At 41.5% G+C, this 16,915-nt stretch overlaps 1 protein-coding gene across 5 annotated transcripts in view; it reads left to right on the forward strand.

Moving 5' to 3' along the window:
* Positions 1-16,915, forward strand: part of Rasgrf2 (Ras protein specific guanine nucleotide releasing factor 2) — a 225,863-nt gene that overhangs the window by 130,401 nt on the left and 78,547 nt on the right. For all 5 annotated transcript variants that reach the window (XM_059276403.1, XM_059276404.1, XM_059276407.1 and 2 more), the window contains exon 17: positions 363-452. In XM_059276403.1, coding sequence (XP_059132386.1) covers positions 363-452 — 90 coding nt within the window. The remainder of the gene's footprint in view (positions 1-362; positions 453-16,915) is intronic.

The following is a 16,915-nucleotide window of genomic DNA, read 5'->3' on the forward strand; positions in this document are numbered from 1 at the left end:
AGTGCTTTTTGGACTCATCCATTTTATAGTATGTGTCAAAACTTCATTCCTTTCTATTATGGAATAATATTAACTTTTTAAAATTAGCTTATGGATGTTTGATTGTTTCTAGGTTTGGGCTACAGTGAAGCTGCTTCTGTGGATATTCATTTGCAATTTTTACATGGACATATGCTTTTGTTTGTTGTCTGCCTAGAGTGGAATTGCTAGTGTACATAATCTCATTATTTGCCTATTAACAGGGATTCCATGGGACCTTTGGCCCAGTCCTTCTTCCAGGACAGGTATTAAAATAAGAATAGTCACTACAGAATATTATCTGTGGGCCTCACCATCCGTTTCCTTTGTCTTTAAATCACCAGGACAGGCAGCTGACAGTAGCCACTGCTCTGTGTCACCTGCTTCTGCTTTCGCAATTGCCACGGCTGCAGCAGGACACGGGAGTCCACCAGGTGAGTCCACCGGCTGAAGCATGCGGCAGAGTACACTGATCCAGTGGCCCCGACTGCCAGGGCCTTGGTGACTGTGAGTTGGAAATTCTGTCTTTTGCAATACTGGAGAATGAACCTGGAGGACATTATATTAAATACAATAAGCCAGGTATGAAAAGATAAACACTGCATGATGCCAAATACGTTTGGAATCTAAAACAATCGAACTCATGGAGTCAGAAGACAGAGTGGAAGGCACTGGGGGCAAAGGTCAAGCATGAGGAAAATAAGGAGACACTAGTTACAAAGTTCAGCTACATAGGAAGACAAGTTCTGGGAACAACTGTGCAGTCTGGTGACAATAATTAATAATAATAATTATTATTATATTAATACTTGACAATCTTGAGAGCATATTTTAAATGTTGTTATCTCAAAAAGTGAATGACATATAATAATTAGCTTGGTTTAATCACTCCATTATATACATACATACATATACACACACACGCATACACAGACACGCACGTTTATATGCATCACATCATGCCTAAAGACATCAATAAAAATAAGTAGCCAAGCAACCACCATCAGAGGTGAGTCTCACCCGGGTGATCTTTGGGTCAAGCTTCTGGAAAATTCTATGTCTGAGAAGGCTGTGTTACTCCCCCAGTGTTGTTTCATGTCCATCAGCCCTTGTGCCTCATGGCTAAGACATGTTTCCTCTTCCCCCTGAGTCTGAAGCATGTGCTAGACGTAGGGAGGCTTGAAGAGTGGGGATCCTACAGCTGCCTGTATTTGCTCCATGATTCCTGCTGAATGACTACCAGGCAGTCTTCAGGGCAACGAGAATACAATAAACATAACAAAAATAAATCCCTAGTGCTTTAATAGGTGAAAATTATGTTTGTTCTCTATGTCTTTCCCTCACAGGCAGGGGGACAAGACGTTAAATAAATCTGTAATTGATTGAAGTAGACCCATTGTTGGGTCTTGGTGTAATTTTTTGTCATATTTTTTCAGTATTTTTTATTCTTCTCTCATATATTACATCCAGACCAAAGTTTTCCCTTTCCCTCCCCTCCTCCATCTCTCTCCTTCCTACCTCTCCACTCTCCCTCTCCCCCAGGCCCACCACCTCTTGCCTCCTCCTCAGAGATGGCATAAGAAGCTATAATAAGACCAGGTACATACGATCACATCAAGGCTGGACAAGGCAGCCCTGTAGGAGGAGAAGGATCCCACAAGCACGTCAGAGACAGCCCCCCACTGTTAAGAATCACACAGGCACACCAAGCTACTCAGCCATATTGTATATGCAGGGGACCTAGGTCAGACCCCTACAGGCTCCCTGATTTCTATGAGCCCCACGAGTCCTGGTCAATTGCTTCTGTGGGCCATGACCTCATGGTGTCCCTGGTCCCTCTAGTTTCTCTGATTCTTCCTCCCCCTCTTGCATAGGACTCCACGATTTCTGCCAGATGTTTGGCTATGGGATTCTGCATTTGCTCCCATTAGTTGCTGGATGAAGTCTCTCTGGTCTCTTTCATAAGGACTCTGCTAGGCTCTGGTGCCAGAACACTCTGCAGGCAGGACGAGTTGTAGGTTGAAGGTTTTGTGGCTGGATTGGTGTCCCAATCCCTCCATTTGAGGCCTGGCCTGATTGCAGAAGATGGCTAGTTCAGGCTCCAAGTCCTCCATGACTAGGAGTCTTTGCTAGGGTTAGTCTCATAAATTCCATGGAGTTTTCATTACACCCCCAAATGCCCCCCAATTCCAGTCGTTTTTCCCAATATTTTCTCCCTCCTTTCCCCCACCTGATCCTTCCTGTTCCTACTCCTATCCGCTTCCAGTCTACCTGAGAAATCTTTTCTGTCTCCCCTTCCCAGGGAGATCCTTGCATTCCCCCGTTAAGACCTCCTTGTTACTTATCCTATGTGGGTCCTTGGGTCTTAGTATGATTCGATTTAGATTTAGATCTGCACCCCATTTTTAAATTGGATTATTTAGTTTACTGGTGTCTAGTTTCTTGAGTTCTTTACACATTTTGGACATTAGCCCTCTGTCAGATGTGGAGTTGGTGAAAATCTGTGTGTGGCCATTTTGTTCTGTTGACAATGCCCTTTGCCTTACAGAAGCTCTTGAGGTTAGGGTTACCTCAAAATATTTTATATTTCATGAGGTCCCATTTATTGTCAATTAGTGCCTGCACTTTTGGTGTTCTGTTCAGGAAGTTGTCTTCTGTGCCAATATATTCAAGACTATTTCCCACTTTCTCTTCTATCAGGTTCAGTGTATCTGGATTTATGTTGAGGTCTTTGATCTACTTGGACTTGAGTTTTGTGCAGGGTGATAGATAAGGATTTATTTGCGTTCTTTTACATGTTGACATCCAGTTATGTCAGCACCATTTGTTGAAGATGTTTTCTTTTTTCCATTTACATTTCTGGCTTCTTTATCAAAAATCAGGTGTTCATAGGTGTGTGGATTTATTTCTTAGTCTTTGGTTTGATTCTGTTAATCCACATGTCTGTATTTATGCCAATATCAAGCTGGTTTTATTACTACAGCTCTGTAGTACAGCTTGGAATAAATGATGGTGATACCTCTGGAAGTTTTTGTATTGTTCAGGATTGTTTTAGCTATCCTGGGTTTTTTTGAAGTTGAGTATTGTTCTTTCAAAGTCTGTAAAGAATTGTGTTGGAATTTTGATGGGGATTCCATTGAATCTGTAGATTGTTTTTGGTAGGATGGCCATTTTACTATGTTAATCATACTGATCCATGAGCATGGGAGATCTTTCCATCTTCTGATATTTTTTAAAATTTCTTTCTTCAAAGACTTGAAGTTTTTATCTTGCAGGTCTTTTATTCGCTTGGTTAGGGTTACCTCAAAATATTTTATATTCTTTGTGGCTGTTGTGAAGGGTATTGTTTCCCTGATTTCTTTCTTAGCTTGTTTGTCATTTGTATATAGGAGGGCTGCTGATTTTTTTTTAAAGCTAGTCTTGTATCCAGACACTTTGCTGAAGGTGTTTATTATCTATAGGAGTTCCTTGGTAGAATTTTTGGGGCCACTTATGTATACTATCATATCATCTGCGAATAGTGAAAGTTTGACTTCTTCCTTTCCAATTTACATCCCCTTTAGTTGTCTTATTGTTCTAGCTAGAACTTCAAGTATTATGTTGAATAGATATGGTGAGAGTGGACAGTCTTGTCTTGTTACTGATTTTAGTGGAATTGCTTTGAATTTCTCTCCATTTAATTTGATGTTGGCTATAGGCTTGCTGTAAATTGCCTTTATTGTGTTTAGGTATGTCCCTTGTATCCCTGATCTCTCTAAGACTTTTATCATGAAGGGGTGTTAGATTATGTCAAAGGCTTTTCAGCATTTAATGAGATGATCATGTAGGGTTTTTTTTCCCCCAGTTTGTTCAATAGATTTTTATTTACTAGTTTTTTGTTTGTTTGTTTGTTTGTCTTTTCTGGAGCTGAGGACCGAACCCAGGGCCTTGCGCTTACTAGGCAAGAGCTCTACCACTGAGCTAAATCCCCAACCCCACAATAGATTTTTATATGTTGAACCATCCCTGCACTCTGGGATGAAACCCATGGTGCATGATCTTGTTGATGTGTTCTTGGATTTGGTTTGTGAGTATTTTTGCATCAATGTTCGTGAGGGAAATTGGTCTGTAATTCTTCTTCGTTAAATCTTTGTGTGGTTTGGATATCAGGGTGACTGTGGACCCATAAAATGAATTTGTCAATGTTCCTTCTGTTTCTATTTTTGTGAGTAATTTAGAAGTACAGGCATTAGCTTTTCTTTGAAAGTCTGGTAGAATTCTATGCTAAAACCATCTATCCCTGAGCTTTTTTTAGGTTGAGAGGTTTTTAATGACTTCTATTATTTTCTTGGGAGTTATAGGTCTATTTAAATTGTTTATCTGATTTGATTAAATTTGGTAAGTGATATCCATGGAGAAAACTGTCCATTTCTTTTAGGTTTTCCAATTTTATGGAGTACAGGTTTTTGAAGTCTGACCTAATGATTCTCTAGATTTCCTTGTTGTTTGTTGTTATGTCTCCCTTTTCATTTCTGATTTTGTTAATTTGGATGCTCTATCTCTCTGCATTTTGGTTAGTTTGGATAAGGCTTGTCTATCTTGTTGATTTTCTCAAAGAACAAACTCTTTGTTTCATTGATTCTTTGTATTGTTCTCTTTGTTTTATTGATTTCAGTCCTCAGTTTGATTATTTCCTTCCATCTACTCCTCTTGGGTGTGCTCACTTCTTTTTATTCTAGAGCTTTTAGGTATGCTGTTAAGTTGCTAGTATTATATCTATCCAATTTCTTTTTTTTTTTTTTTTTTTGGTTATTCAAGACAGGGTTTCTCTGTGTAGCTTTGCGCCTCTCCTGGAACTCACTTGGTAGCCCAGGCTGGCCTTGAACTCACAGAGATCCGCCTGGCTCTGCCTCCCGAGTGCTGGGATTAAAGGCGTGCGCCACCACCGCCCGGCATATCTCTCCAATTTCTTTATGAAGGCACTTAGTGCTATGAACTTTTCCTGTTATATGAACCTCTTTCATTGTGTCCAATATGTTTGAGTATGTTGAACATTCATTTTCATTAAATTCTAGGAAATCTTTAATTTCTTTATTTCTGCCCAGTAGTTGTTCAGTAGGGAGTTGTTTAGTTTCCATGATTTTGTAGGTTTTCTCTTGTTTCTGTTGTTGATATCCAGCTTTAATCCATGGTGGTCTGACAGAATACACAGGGTTGTTTCAATTTTCTTGTATCTGTTGAGACTTGCTTTGTAACTGAGTAGGTGCTCAATTTTGGAAAATGTGCTCTGAGGTGCTGAGAAAATGGTACATTCTTTTGTGTTCTGGTGAAATGTTCTGTAGATATTTGTTAGGTCCATTTGATTCATAATGTCTGTTAGCCCCACTATTTCTTTCTTTTTTGTCTAAATGACCAGTCTATTGGTGACAGGGGGTATTGAAGTCTCCCACTATTAATGTGTGATATTTGATGTGTGATTAAAGATTTAGTAATGTTTCTTTTACAAATGTGGGTGCCCTTGCATTTGGGGCATAGATGTTCAGAACTGAGAGGTCATCTTGGTGGATTTTTTCCTTTGATGCATATGAAATGTCCTTCTCCATCTCTTTTGATTAATTTTGGTTGGAAGTCTATTTTGTTAGATATTAGAATAGCTACACTATCTTGTTTCTTGCATCCATTTGCTTAGAAAATCTTTTTCCAATCCTTTACTCTGAGGTAGTATTTATCTTGATGTTGAGGTGTGTTTCTTGTATACAGCTGAAGGATGGATCCTCTTTTTGTATCCAACCTGTTGTTAGTCTGTGTTTTTTATTGGGGAATTGAGTCCACTTATATTGAGAGATACTAATGGCCAATAATTGTTCATTCTTTTTATTTTGTTGTTGGTGGTGATGGTAGTGTGTGTGTATTTTCCTTCTTTGGGTTTTGTTGGATTGAGATTATTTATTGCCTGTGTTTTCTTGAGTGTAAGTAACCTCATTGGGTGGAGTTTTCTTACTAGTATCTTCTGTAGGGCTGGATTTGTGGATAGATATTGTTTAAATTTGACTTTTTCATGAAATATCTTTTCTCCATCTACAGTGATTGAAAGTTTTGCCAGATATAGTAATCTGGTCTGGCATCTGTGGTCTCTCAGAGTCTGCAAGACATCTGTCCAGGCCCTTTTGGCCTTTAGGGACTCCATTGAGAAGTCAAGTGTATTTCTAATAGGTCTGCCTTTATATGTTACTTGACCTTTTTCCCTTGCAGCTCTTAATATCTTTTTTGTTGTTGTTGTTCTGTGTGTTTAGTGTTTTGATTATTATGTGGCACAGGGACTTTCTTTTCTGGTCCAGTCTGTTTGGTGTTCCATAGCTTCTTGTAGCTTTATAGGTATGTCCTTTTGGTTAGGAAAATTTTCTTCTATGGTTTTGTTAAATATAGTCTCTGGGTTTTTGAACTGGGATTCTTCTCCTTTTTTATTCCTATTATTCCTAGGTTTGGCCTTTTCATAGTGCCCAGATTTCCTGGGTGTTTTATGTTAGGAGTTTTTAGATTTAATTTTTTCTTTGACTGATGAATCTATTTCTTGTACCTTATCTTCAATAATTCTCTCTTCCATCTCTTGTATCTTTTGGTGATGCTTGCACCTATAGTTACTATTAAATTACCTATGTTTTCCATTTCCAGAATTTCATCAGTTTGTGTTTTCTTTATTGCTTCTATTTCTACTTTCAGGTCTTGAACACTTTTCTTCACCTGTTTTTTTTTTTTTTCTTGACTTTCTTGGTATTCTTTAAGGGATTTATTGATTTCCTCCAATTTTTTTTGTTTGTCTTTTCCTCAAAATTTTTAAGGGATTTTTTCCCATTTCCTCTTTAAGGACCTCTATCATCTTCATGAAGTTGGTTTTAAGGTCATTTTCTTGTGCTTCAGCTGTGTTGGAATATTTGGGTCTTGCTGTTGTAGGATAGCTGGGCTCTGGTGGTGCCATGTTGCCATAGCTATTGTTAATTGTGTTCTTACACTGGCCTCTAGGCATCTGGGTTTGGGATGATAATAAGTCTAGGTACTGATTTCTGAGTTTGTCTTTGTTAGATGGATGTTTTGTTTCTTGGTTTCTGTTTCCTTTTTGGTCTTCTGGTCTGTGTGGCCTGGATTTCTGAAGGCTGGCATGATCTCTATCTCTAATCCAGTAGGAAGTCTCTGTCCATGTTGGGGAGCTGGACTTCTGGCAGCTAGTTTGGCCTTTGGTGCAGCATGGTCTCTGTCTATTCTTTTGACTGGTGTGGCCTGAACCTGAGCAATGGAAGTTGCAGGACTTAGGGTCTCAAGGCTGGCAGCAGAGTAGGGGATGAGGTGGGAGGAGGGGGTGGTGTAACAGGTCTTTGGGAACCAGGTCTAGGGAGTGGGGCAGTTCAGCTGGCAGGTGGGTCCCTCACCTGTTCTTCTGACTGGTATGGCCTGCACCTGGGCAGTGGAACATGTCTTCATGTAATCTTAACCAGTGGTTCTAGTGATGATTTGTAGAGTATGGAGAACAGATCCACTTTATTAGCCACTGTCACTGGCCACTGAGGCCTTTTCCCATGGCCCATGAACCTAGCTTTGCAATAGTAACTAGCAGGAAATATCTGTGTGAATTTGTTCTTCATTGATAAACAATTGATAAACATGATAAACATGTTCATTATACAATATATGTGGAGGGTGGGGGACATTATTTTGTGTATTTCATCTAAATGGAAATCCTGAAGACTCACTACCTTCGGTGTTTCATCAGACATGTCACTGGATGTGAGTGCCAAGGGGTACTCTTTGTCTCAAATACTCTTTAAACTTTTCTCAAAGGTTCCACCAACATAGCACAAAACAGCCTTTAGTGACCAGATCGTGATGCTCCAGCTGACTTTTAATATTGACCACATTTTATACTAATGAACTTCTTTGGGTCAAAAATATAAGAAAGATTTTTTTCCAGCAGAATTAGTTGTCAGTTGTGGTTTTCAAAAAGGAAACAGAACAAAAAGCAAAGACAACCTTTCCCTTCTACTCTCACAAACTGGTCATTATGGGTTAACTAATTCAAACATACCTTATGAGGGGAAGTGGTTTTGATTCAGTTCAAGATGAGTCCATTTTCCCACTATGGAACCCCAGTTGGGAAGGTTCTACTTCACTCAAAAAAAAAAAAAAAAGGCAGCAGCAAAGATGGGCTGTTCCATTGAGTCCTAAAAAAGGGCTTTCTGACTTTAGCTTCTCATGTGTGTTTCTCCAAGTCAGGAAAAGAGCCCAGCTGTCCTCACATGCTGATGCTTCCATTGCCTGAGAGCCTTCTCCTCTCCACCTGGAGGAGCCTGGTGGGCACTCTTCAGTAGACTGCCCGGGTCTCCAAGGAGGGCACCTGAACTTGCTAAGTGACTTCAGTGGCATGGCTGATGTAGGGCAGCCTGGAGCCTGTATGAGTGGGCTACTGTGTCATTACAGTGCTGATGTGTTGCCTACCTGCAGACTAGAGTCATATAGTTGGATCTAGAACCAAAGGCAACGGGATTGAATTTGATGGTGTGGCAGCCCTGCTGTGAGGACAGGGAGCTGCGCTGGGGTCATTCTCTTACTGCGAAGATGGTGAGAAATCAGGTCTCTCTGTGCAGTACTGTGGTTCTCCTTCTTCCTCGGGATGCTTGGCTCCCAGTCCATGAGGGTGGAGGGAACAGAGGCGGAAACAGGGTTCAGACGGCTGTGGATACGACGGAGATAACTCTCTGGGAGATGACTTCAGGGAGACAACTCTGCTTCGTTCCAGGGTATATGGAATATATAGGTTTGGAGACGGTAGCTGGGGAATCACCTAATTTGCATTAAGCAGCCGCTCCTATCATAAGGCTTTGTGTGCAGCAGCAGGGTCCTATAGCAGAGCTCCTAGTACAAGTCTTAGTTGTCCTATGTGCAGCAGGGGAAAAGCTTCTAGCAGGAACCATGCCAAAGGTCACACATAGAGATAAATCAGGCATCCAGGCTTTGAGACAGCTTTCAGATAAGGTCAGTCCTCCAGACCTAGAGACATCCAGATTAGGGCAAGTAGAGAGTGGGAAGTCTTACTGAGGAAGGAATCCTTCATGTTGCCGAACTTGGAAAGAGCTGCCAGACCAAGATAGACTGCAATCTCTGACCAACAAGGCCTCCCAACCCAGTACATTTCTGGTGACTGGCTACTCTGTGACATTAAGTCCTTGTGATTTCCACCTGCCCGAGAGAAATGGGCTGAAGGGCTGCCTCAGTGGTTGCTGAGGAAAGGACTCAATGAAAATAGGGAAGATCCAGGAAGACAACAGGGTCTTTCTGAATGACCAGAGCAAGCATAGCATTATCCTGGGAAAGGCTGACCCCAGATGTTCAAACAAGTGTCCAAGGAAGGGAGTTTCCAGGAAATGGTGAATCCCACACATGGACTTTGTGTCTGTTCCCTCAATCAGGAATTGCTCAGCCCAGCACACCTTCAAACACAGATTGCAGAGGCAAGCCAGAGAGATGGCTGTGTGATGTGGACTTCCTGTTTTCCTCAGCCTCTGTGGTCTCCCTGACTGCTGACCCAGCATATCTGGTTGCTCCACTATGCTGTGTCCTGGCTCATTGCAGGAAACACAGCACTTCTGGACCAACCTGGAGCAAGGAGAGTGGGTTTCCATGTTTTAGCCTCCTCTGAAGACTCCCTCTGCTTTCTTATTCTCTAGCCCGACCTTGCATCTCACCTCTATCCAAACATACAGGAATATGGCAATGTCCATTTGAAAGCGACAAGACCCAACTTTGCTTTGAAATCCTGTAGACATTTGTGTGTTGAGCCGTTTCTCTTCACTCACTGAGTAGAAGGAAGCCTTCGTACTGCCTGGTCCTGGAGTCAAGGAGAACTGATTTTATTTGTGGACAGCATTTGTAGCTAGAGTTTTCCTTCCTGGCCCACAGTCAGGACAAATCTCTGTCACCCGCCAGTCCCACAGCTGCTCAGACCCAACCAAGTAAACATAGAGACTTATATTGTTGACAAACTGTATGGCCGTGGCAGGCTTCTTGCTAACTGTTCTTATATCTTAAATTAATCCATTTCTATAAATCTATACCCTGTCACATGGCTCGTGGCTTACCGGCATCTTCACATGTTGCTTGTCATGGCGACGGCTGGCAGTGTCTCCCTCAGCCTTCCCGTTCTCTCAGTTCTCCTCTCTGTTAGTCCCGCCTATACTTCCTGCCTGGCCACTGGCCAATTAGTGTTTTATTTATTGACCAATCAGAGCAATTTGACATACAGACCATCCCACAGCAGACAGCAGCTCTATTTACATGGGAATCAGTTTGGGATTGCTTGTTCTGCTGATGGCAGCTGAGCCTGCCCAATTTCCACATGCACTGAAAAAGCCTATTTTGGTTTTACATTTTTATTTTCAGTTTCATTAATTAACGTTTTTAGAACATGAAGCCTGCCCTCTCCTTAAATGAGAAGTTCTTTTCCTTCTATACCATACTCCCTCAGCTTGCCTGAGTCAATCCCTCTTATCCAGAGAACACAGACCTTGCCTCCCCAAGCTGGGAATTGATATCAACTGCTCTTGGTGAATGTGGCAACCTTTCAGATGTTTATAGGCATCTGTGGAGATGAATGCCACATCAGGAGTGCAGCGCTTGGCTTCTGACCCGACTCCTCGCATGTTTATCATGCACACTGACAAAGCCCCACATCTCAGGAATGAACGATCTGCAGCAGAAGTGTTAGCAGTCTGAACTTCCTCCCTAGACTCCCAACACACACTTTCTGCCTTTGCTCTGTTTTCCCATTGATACTTACCACTATTTGACATGTTATATATTTGACCAATTTTTCTTGCTTATTATTTGTTTCTCCAATGAACATAAAATCACAGTGCTATGGATTTTTGTCTCTATGCTGCAATATCCTCCATATCTTGAATAGCACTGCATGTATAGTAAATGATCAATGAATGTTCATTAGCACTCCATGAATCCACCCCAATGAATGGATCCTCCTATGTACAATAATGTAGACTCAGTATACAACCAGGAGAACCTGAAGTTGCCTATATATTCCTGGTGCTGTGCTGTTTTAAGGTGTAGGGTGTTATTTTTGCTATCTTTTCCAGGATGAAAGAGTTTATCTATTTCTCCAGATATCTGGGGAAATCACATCCATCGCTACAAGGCATCTCATTGAGCGGCTCCCCTCAAGGGTCAGCTGTGCTCCCTTTTGCTGCTCTGGATACCCACAGCTCTGAGCTGAGCATGTGGTGGGTTCCCAACGATGTTGTCTAACTTGGTACTGATGTGGCTTGTCCTTTCAACTCATAAATTCTTGAGACATAACTGAGCCTGAGACTTAGCGTCATGGAGCGAGTGTTGCACATCCAAAGGCAAGTGCTAACTAACTAATGTGCTACAGCTCGTGTTGTGTAGCGGGCAAGGATCAATGTCATGTTACAAACATCCACCAAACCTGCCATGCTATCCTCCCCAATAGGGCTACCAGCTTGGATCTGCAGCTTATGTTAGACCCAGTCAGAGATGGGACCAGATATTGTGGACAGGCCTGAAGCTTATGTAACTTGAGAAGATCCACTCAAGGAAAATAATACAAATGTCCAGATCATAACCTTTAAGTCTAGACATGGTGGCATATGCCTTTGATCCCAGCATTTGGGATACAGAGGTAAATGAATCTCTGTGAGTTTCAGGCTAGCCTGGAGTACATAGAGAAGTTCAGGCCAGTCAGGACTATATAGTGAGATCCTGTTTCAAAAATAACAACAACAACAAAAACCTAAGAAAGCAAGCATTTGAGGCACCTTCCAGGGCTTTGAAAATGAAGAAGCCTGAAGCTTAAGCTTCGTGGCATTCCTGATGAGTTTGCTTTTCAGTCAGCTATGGTTGGAATAAGGGTGAAGTCTCCTAAAACATGCCAAAGGCTTGATCCTCATAGTAGTGCTATTCAAAAGTGGGAGCCTTATGAAAGGCCCTTAACTAATTAGGGGTGTCCCATCAAAAGAGATTGTAGAACCCTGCCTTTCTCTCTCCTATCTCATGATAAAAACTGTTTGCTTTTCCAGGTACTACCTACCACTGGAATGACAGTCACAGGAAATCTGTACTTTGGGCTGGAGGTTGGAGTACTGATGACCTGCAGTCAGTCATTACCCATGTGTCCTCTAAGTTAATCCGAAGTTAGGTATAATGACAAACAGCTATAAGCTCAGAACAGTTGACCCAGCAGTAATACTCAGGCTCTTGTAGAAATTAGTTGGATTAGCTGGCCGTGGTGTCTAGAGAGAACAGTGTGTGTAATCACTTTGATTTTCATCTGCAATGTCAGATTATGCAGATGTCTTGTCTGGCATCTGCAGTGCTTGGCTCTGTGGTACACTTTAACTCTGTGTAAGGTTGAGGCACTTGATGGGGCCCTTGTGGGCTGTCGCACTGACTAGAGTGTTATTTGAAGGCACATGCCCATATTTTAGAGTTCTGAATGAAGCAGAAGTTAAGATGCACACATTTCCAATGGTTGCTGATACAGAGGACCTGCAGATGTGGTTGGAATATAGTTAGGACCCGAATAGAAGTCAAGCACAGTGAGCAAACATATCAAGCAAGGCACCTTGTGTTGCTTATGACAAACCCGAATCTGGAGCCTTAAACACAGGTCATCAAATGACCTAAAATGAAGTATAGGAAGTCTGAGGTGGATTAGTTTTCTGGGAGTAGCAATAATGGCCGTGGAGGTACTACACTGCGTTCTTGATTATCTGTGGGCAGGTTGTATGTTTCACAATTCTACGCAAAGCAAAGTAAACTAGCACAGTGGAGGGATGGCTGAATGGATTTGTAGGAACATTAGTGGCATACACAGTTGCTTTGGAAATAGAGGCCCTTTATTGGTGATTACCAGGTACTTATAATGCAGATGGTTCACATTCTGTTTCCTTACCTATTGTACCATTTATGCAACAGACCTGAGCTTGTGTTAGGTTTGGAGACGTTTTTAAAAATACTAATACCCAGTCCCATACCAAGAGATTCTGACTTGTTTAGTCAGAGAAATGTCCTGAATCGTAATGTTTAGAACTTCTTCAAATTATATATTGGTCTAGCTGGAACAAATATATGTGTGAGTACATGTATATGTATGTGAGTGTGTGAACATATATGTGAATATTTTACTGAGATAGTCACTTAAAATTGAAATATGAGTGCTTTTAAATTCCATGTCAGATTTTGATGTAGACAGATTTTGTAATTGTTTGAGTAGCTTATGTGAAATACAGATCTGAAATGGTTGGTAATTCTAACACACTTCTCTAGGTAGTTTGGAAGCGGTGCCCCAATTTCATTCTGCAGATGTCTTAGCTACATGGGAAGGTCTGGTGGACAGGATATGAGGAGTGACAGGCTGAGTCCTATGTGAGCCAAAGCAGACAATGGACTTAACTGCTGTGGGCCCAGAGTTTCTCATGGTTGAAGCTGGAGAGTGCACCCATGCATTCATGGGTTCTCAAGATGTGAGTCCTGCATTACAGTATCAGCATCACTGGGGACTGGTTAGGAACGCAAGTGTCTGGGCCAAAGAGGTGGCTGGCTCAGGGGGTAAAGGCCCTAGCTGCCAAGGCTGACAAACTGGGTTCTACCCCTGAAACCCACATGGCAGAAGGAGAGAACCAGCCATAGTTTGTCTTCTGATCCACACAGGCTGCCACGGCACATATGCCATAGCAATCACACATACACAGAAACATAGACACACATAATTGTTTAAAAGTCACACAAGTTCATAGACCACACATCAGTCCTACTGGGCAGACACACTGAGAATGCATTCTAACACCTGCATTTTCAAAGATTCAACAGCAGCTTTCTATATGTAGTAAAGTTTAAGACACTTGAACTAGTGGAATGTCTAAACCCCTTCCCCATTTAACATTCTGTGACCACATTATCTGCAATGGAATATAGACAGAAATCCAGCTTCATGTCTTCCTAAGCCTTGGATACAATTCTACCTTTTTTCTGTTTGTTATTTTACATAGTACACTTACTTAATTATGATGATGTCCAAATTACAAATATCAATTCTCACATTTCTTAATTTAAAGTATGATAGGTTGCCTAAAGTTCTGTACCAGAAGAAACTAGTCTCAATTTGAAAGTAATAGAAATTGTTGTGTATTTTTATTACAGACTTACTGAGCTGCAACTCATAAATGTACAACTCACTTACTTAAAATATACAATTCAAGGGGACGAGATGGCTCAGTGGGTAAAGGCCGTCACCGCCAAGCCTGGCAACCTGAGTTTGACTCCTGGAACACACATGGTGGAAGGAGAGAACCGACTTCTGAAAGTTGTTCTCTGTCTTTCACAAGCATGCTGTGACACTTTTATACTTACACACTCATGTTCACTACTATGTGTACACATACACTCACACAAATAAATGTAATAAAATAAATGTACAGTTCAATTAACTTTAATATATTCTCAGAGTAGTGTTGTTGGTTGTTTTTGCTCTTTGTTTTTTGACTCTTTTGGTCTTTTTCAGGGCCTGCCACCCAGCTCCCAAATAAGTCACACACATGGAGGCTTATTCTTTTTTATAAATGCCCGGCCTTAGCTTGGCTTGTTGCTAGCCAGAATATCTTAATTTATTCCGTCTACCTTTTGCATCTGGGCTTTTACCTTTCTCTTACTTCTGTATATCTTATTTTCACTCTTACCCCATGGCTGGCTTAGTGGCTGTGTGGCTGAGTGGCTGAGTGGCTAAGTGGTTGTGTGACTGTGTGGCTGGGTGGCTGGGTGGCTGAGTGGCTGGGTGACTGGCACCTAGCATCCTCCTCTCCTCGTTCTCTTGCTCCTCATTCCTTCTCTCTTCTTTCTTCCTCACCTCCCAGATTCCTCCTTCTATTTAGTCTCTCTGCCTGGCTCTTTATTAGACTATCAGGTGTTTTAGGCAGGCAAAGTAGCACAGCTTCACAGAGTTGAACAAATGCTACATTCAAAGAATGCAACACATCTTTGCATCATTAAACAAATGTTGCACAGCATAAACAAATGTATCATATCTTAAAATAATATTCTACAGCAGAGTGGTGTAAAAGTCACCACAAATGGTATCAGAACATTTCCACCAATCCACCTAGAAGCCTTACAGCTGTTGGCAGTTCCTTCCCACCTGAAGAAACCAGTTTCTCTGAATTGCTAGTATCTTTCCTGTCTCTATAAATTAATCCATTCTGGACATTTCATATAAATGAAACTCTGTACTACGTGACCTTGGGTCTGGCTTCTTTCACTTAACATAGTGTTTTGAAGGCTTTTCCATGTGTTTGTAGCATGTACCAGCCACTTGGTGCTTGTTATTGAAGAATAATAGTCTGTTGTGTGGATATACTATATTGCATTTATTCATCCATCTGGTTTTGGATTATTGCTACTCTTTGGCTATGATGAACGATACTGCCTCCAACATTTGCACGCAAGTTTTTGTGTGGATGTTTGTTTTCATTTCATTTTGAGTACATGTCTAAAGACTGAATGGTTGGGTTGTTTAATGGGGGTTTCATGAGTGCCATGGAATTCAGAAAAGTCTTGTCATTATTACTCCCAGTGTTCCTTCTAGTCCATTCTCTGAGATTCCATGTGTATGTTGCACTTTTTGAAATTGTCCCACAGTTCTTGTATGTTGTGTGCTTTGCTTTTTGTTTTGCTTGGGATTATTTCTTCATTTACGTCCCTTTTCCCTCTTGCATGTCAGTTTGGAGATTTCTGTTGACCATCACTGGGCTCACTACTTCTCTCTCAGTTGTGCTGAGTTGACTGTTAATTCCATGAAGGCATCCTCCATCTCTGTCTGCTTTGGATGCCTAGGGTTTCTTCTTGATTCATTGCTTGGCCTATCTGCTTACAGTACCTACCTGATTGTGCATGTGCTTCCTTCTCCCATTAAAGCTCCTAGTACACTCTTCATAGTTTAAATTTCCCATGTAGTAATTGTCATAGCCGAGTCTGATTCTGAGGCTTACTTTGTCTGTTATGTATTATGTACTAAATTGTGTTCCAAATTCACAAATGTAAGTCCTAGCCCAACTACCCCCAAATATCATTACATTGGGGTATAGGGTCTTCAAAGAGTTAATAAAGGTTAAATAGGGTTATGTTGTGGATCTAATCCAGTGTGACTGGTGACCTTAAAAGATAGGACCTAGACACACAGAGAGAGCTGACAGCATGGTGCCAAAGCAAGCTGGTGGCCCCTTGTAGTCAAGGGAAGAGGCCTCAGATGCAATCAAACCTAGCAATAAGTTGGCCTTTGACATCTCTTCTCCAGAACTATAAGAAAGTAATTTCCTTTTGTTTACATTGCAGCCTTTGGCATTTCATTTCGGCAGCTTGAGCAAACTAATGCAACCCCTCACACTGTGTTCTTGTCTTTTGATAAACCTTGTAATAGTTTGTTGATTGAGATAATAGACGTAAAGGTACCTAGCTAGGCCTCTAAGTATAAAGATGTGTACTAATGTGGTTGGAATTCAGATTGTGTTTGGGGTGCACTGTACTTACAGGAAACATGGGTCTCAGTTTTCCCTCTTGGCCCTGGTTTTCCTTAGCTACTCTTTGCAGAAATCCTGTGCCTTGCAGCCCTTCCTGCTATGACCACAACCACCGACTAGATCTCTGATTAAATGTGGTATGGTGGTTGGAGAGGAGGGCCTGTGTCTTCCAACAGAAGGTAGTGTTTTAAGGGCTCCATTTCAGAGCTATGACCCTCACAAATGTTTTATCCGGGAACAGCTTCTTTTCCTGCCTGCCCCAAACTTCCTTGGTTGTAGCCTTTGGTTTTCTTGAATTCCTGGTCTCTGTGGATTATTTCACTTTCCCT

Source organism: Peromyscus eremicus, chromosome 11 (assembly GCF_949786415.1).
Source record: "Peromyscus eremicus chromosome 11, PerEre_H2_v1, whole genome shotgun sequence".
Lineage (NCBI taxonomy): Eukaryota > Metazoa > Chordata > Mammalia > Rodentia > Cricetidae > Peromyscus > Peromyscus eremicus.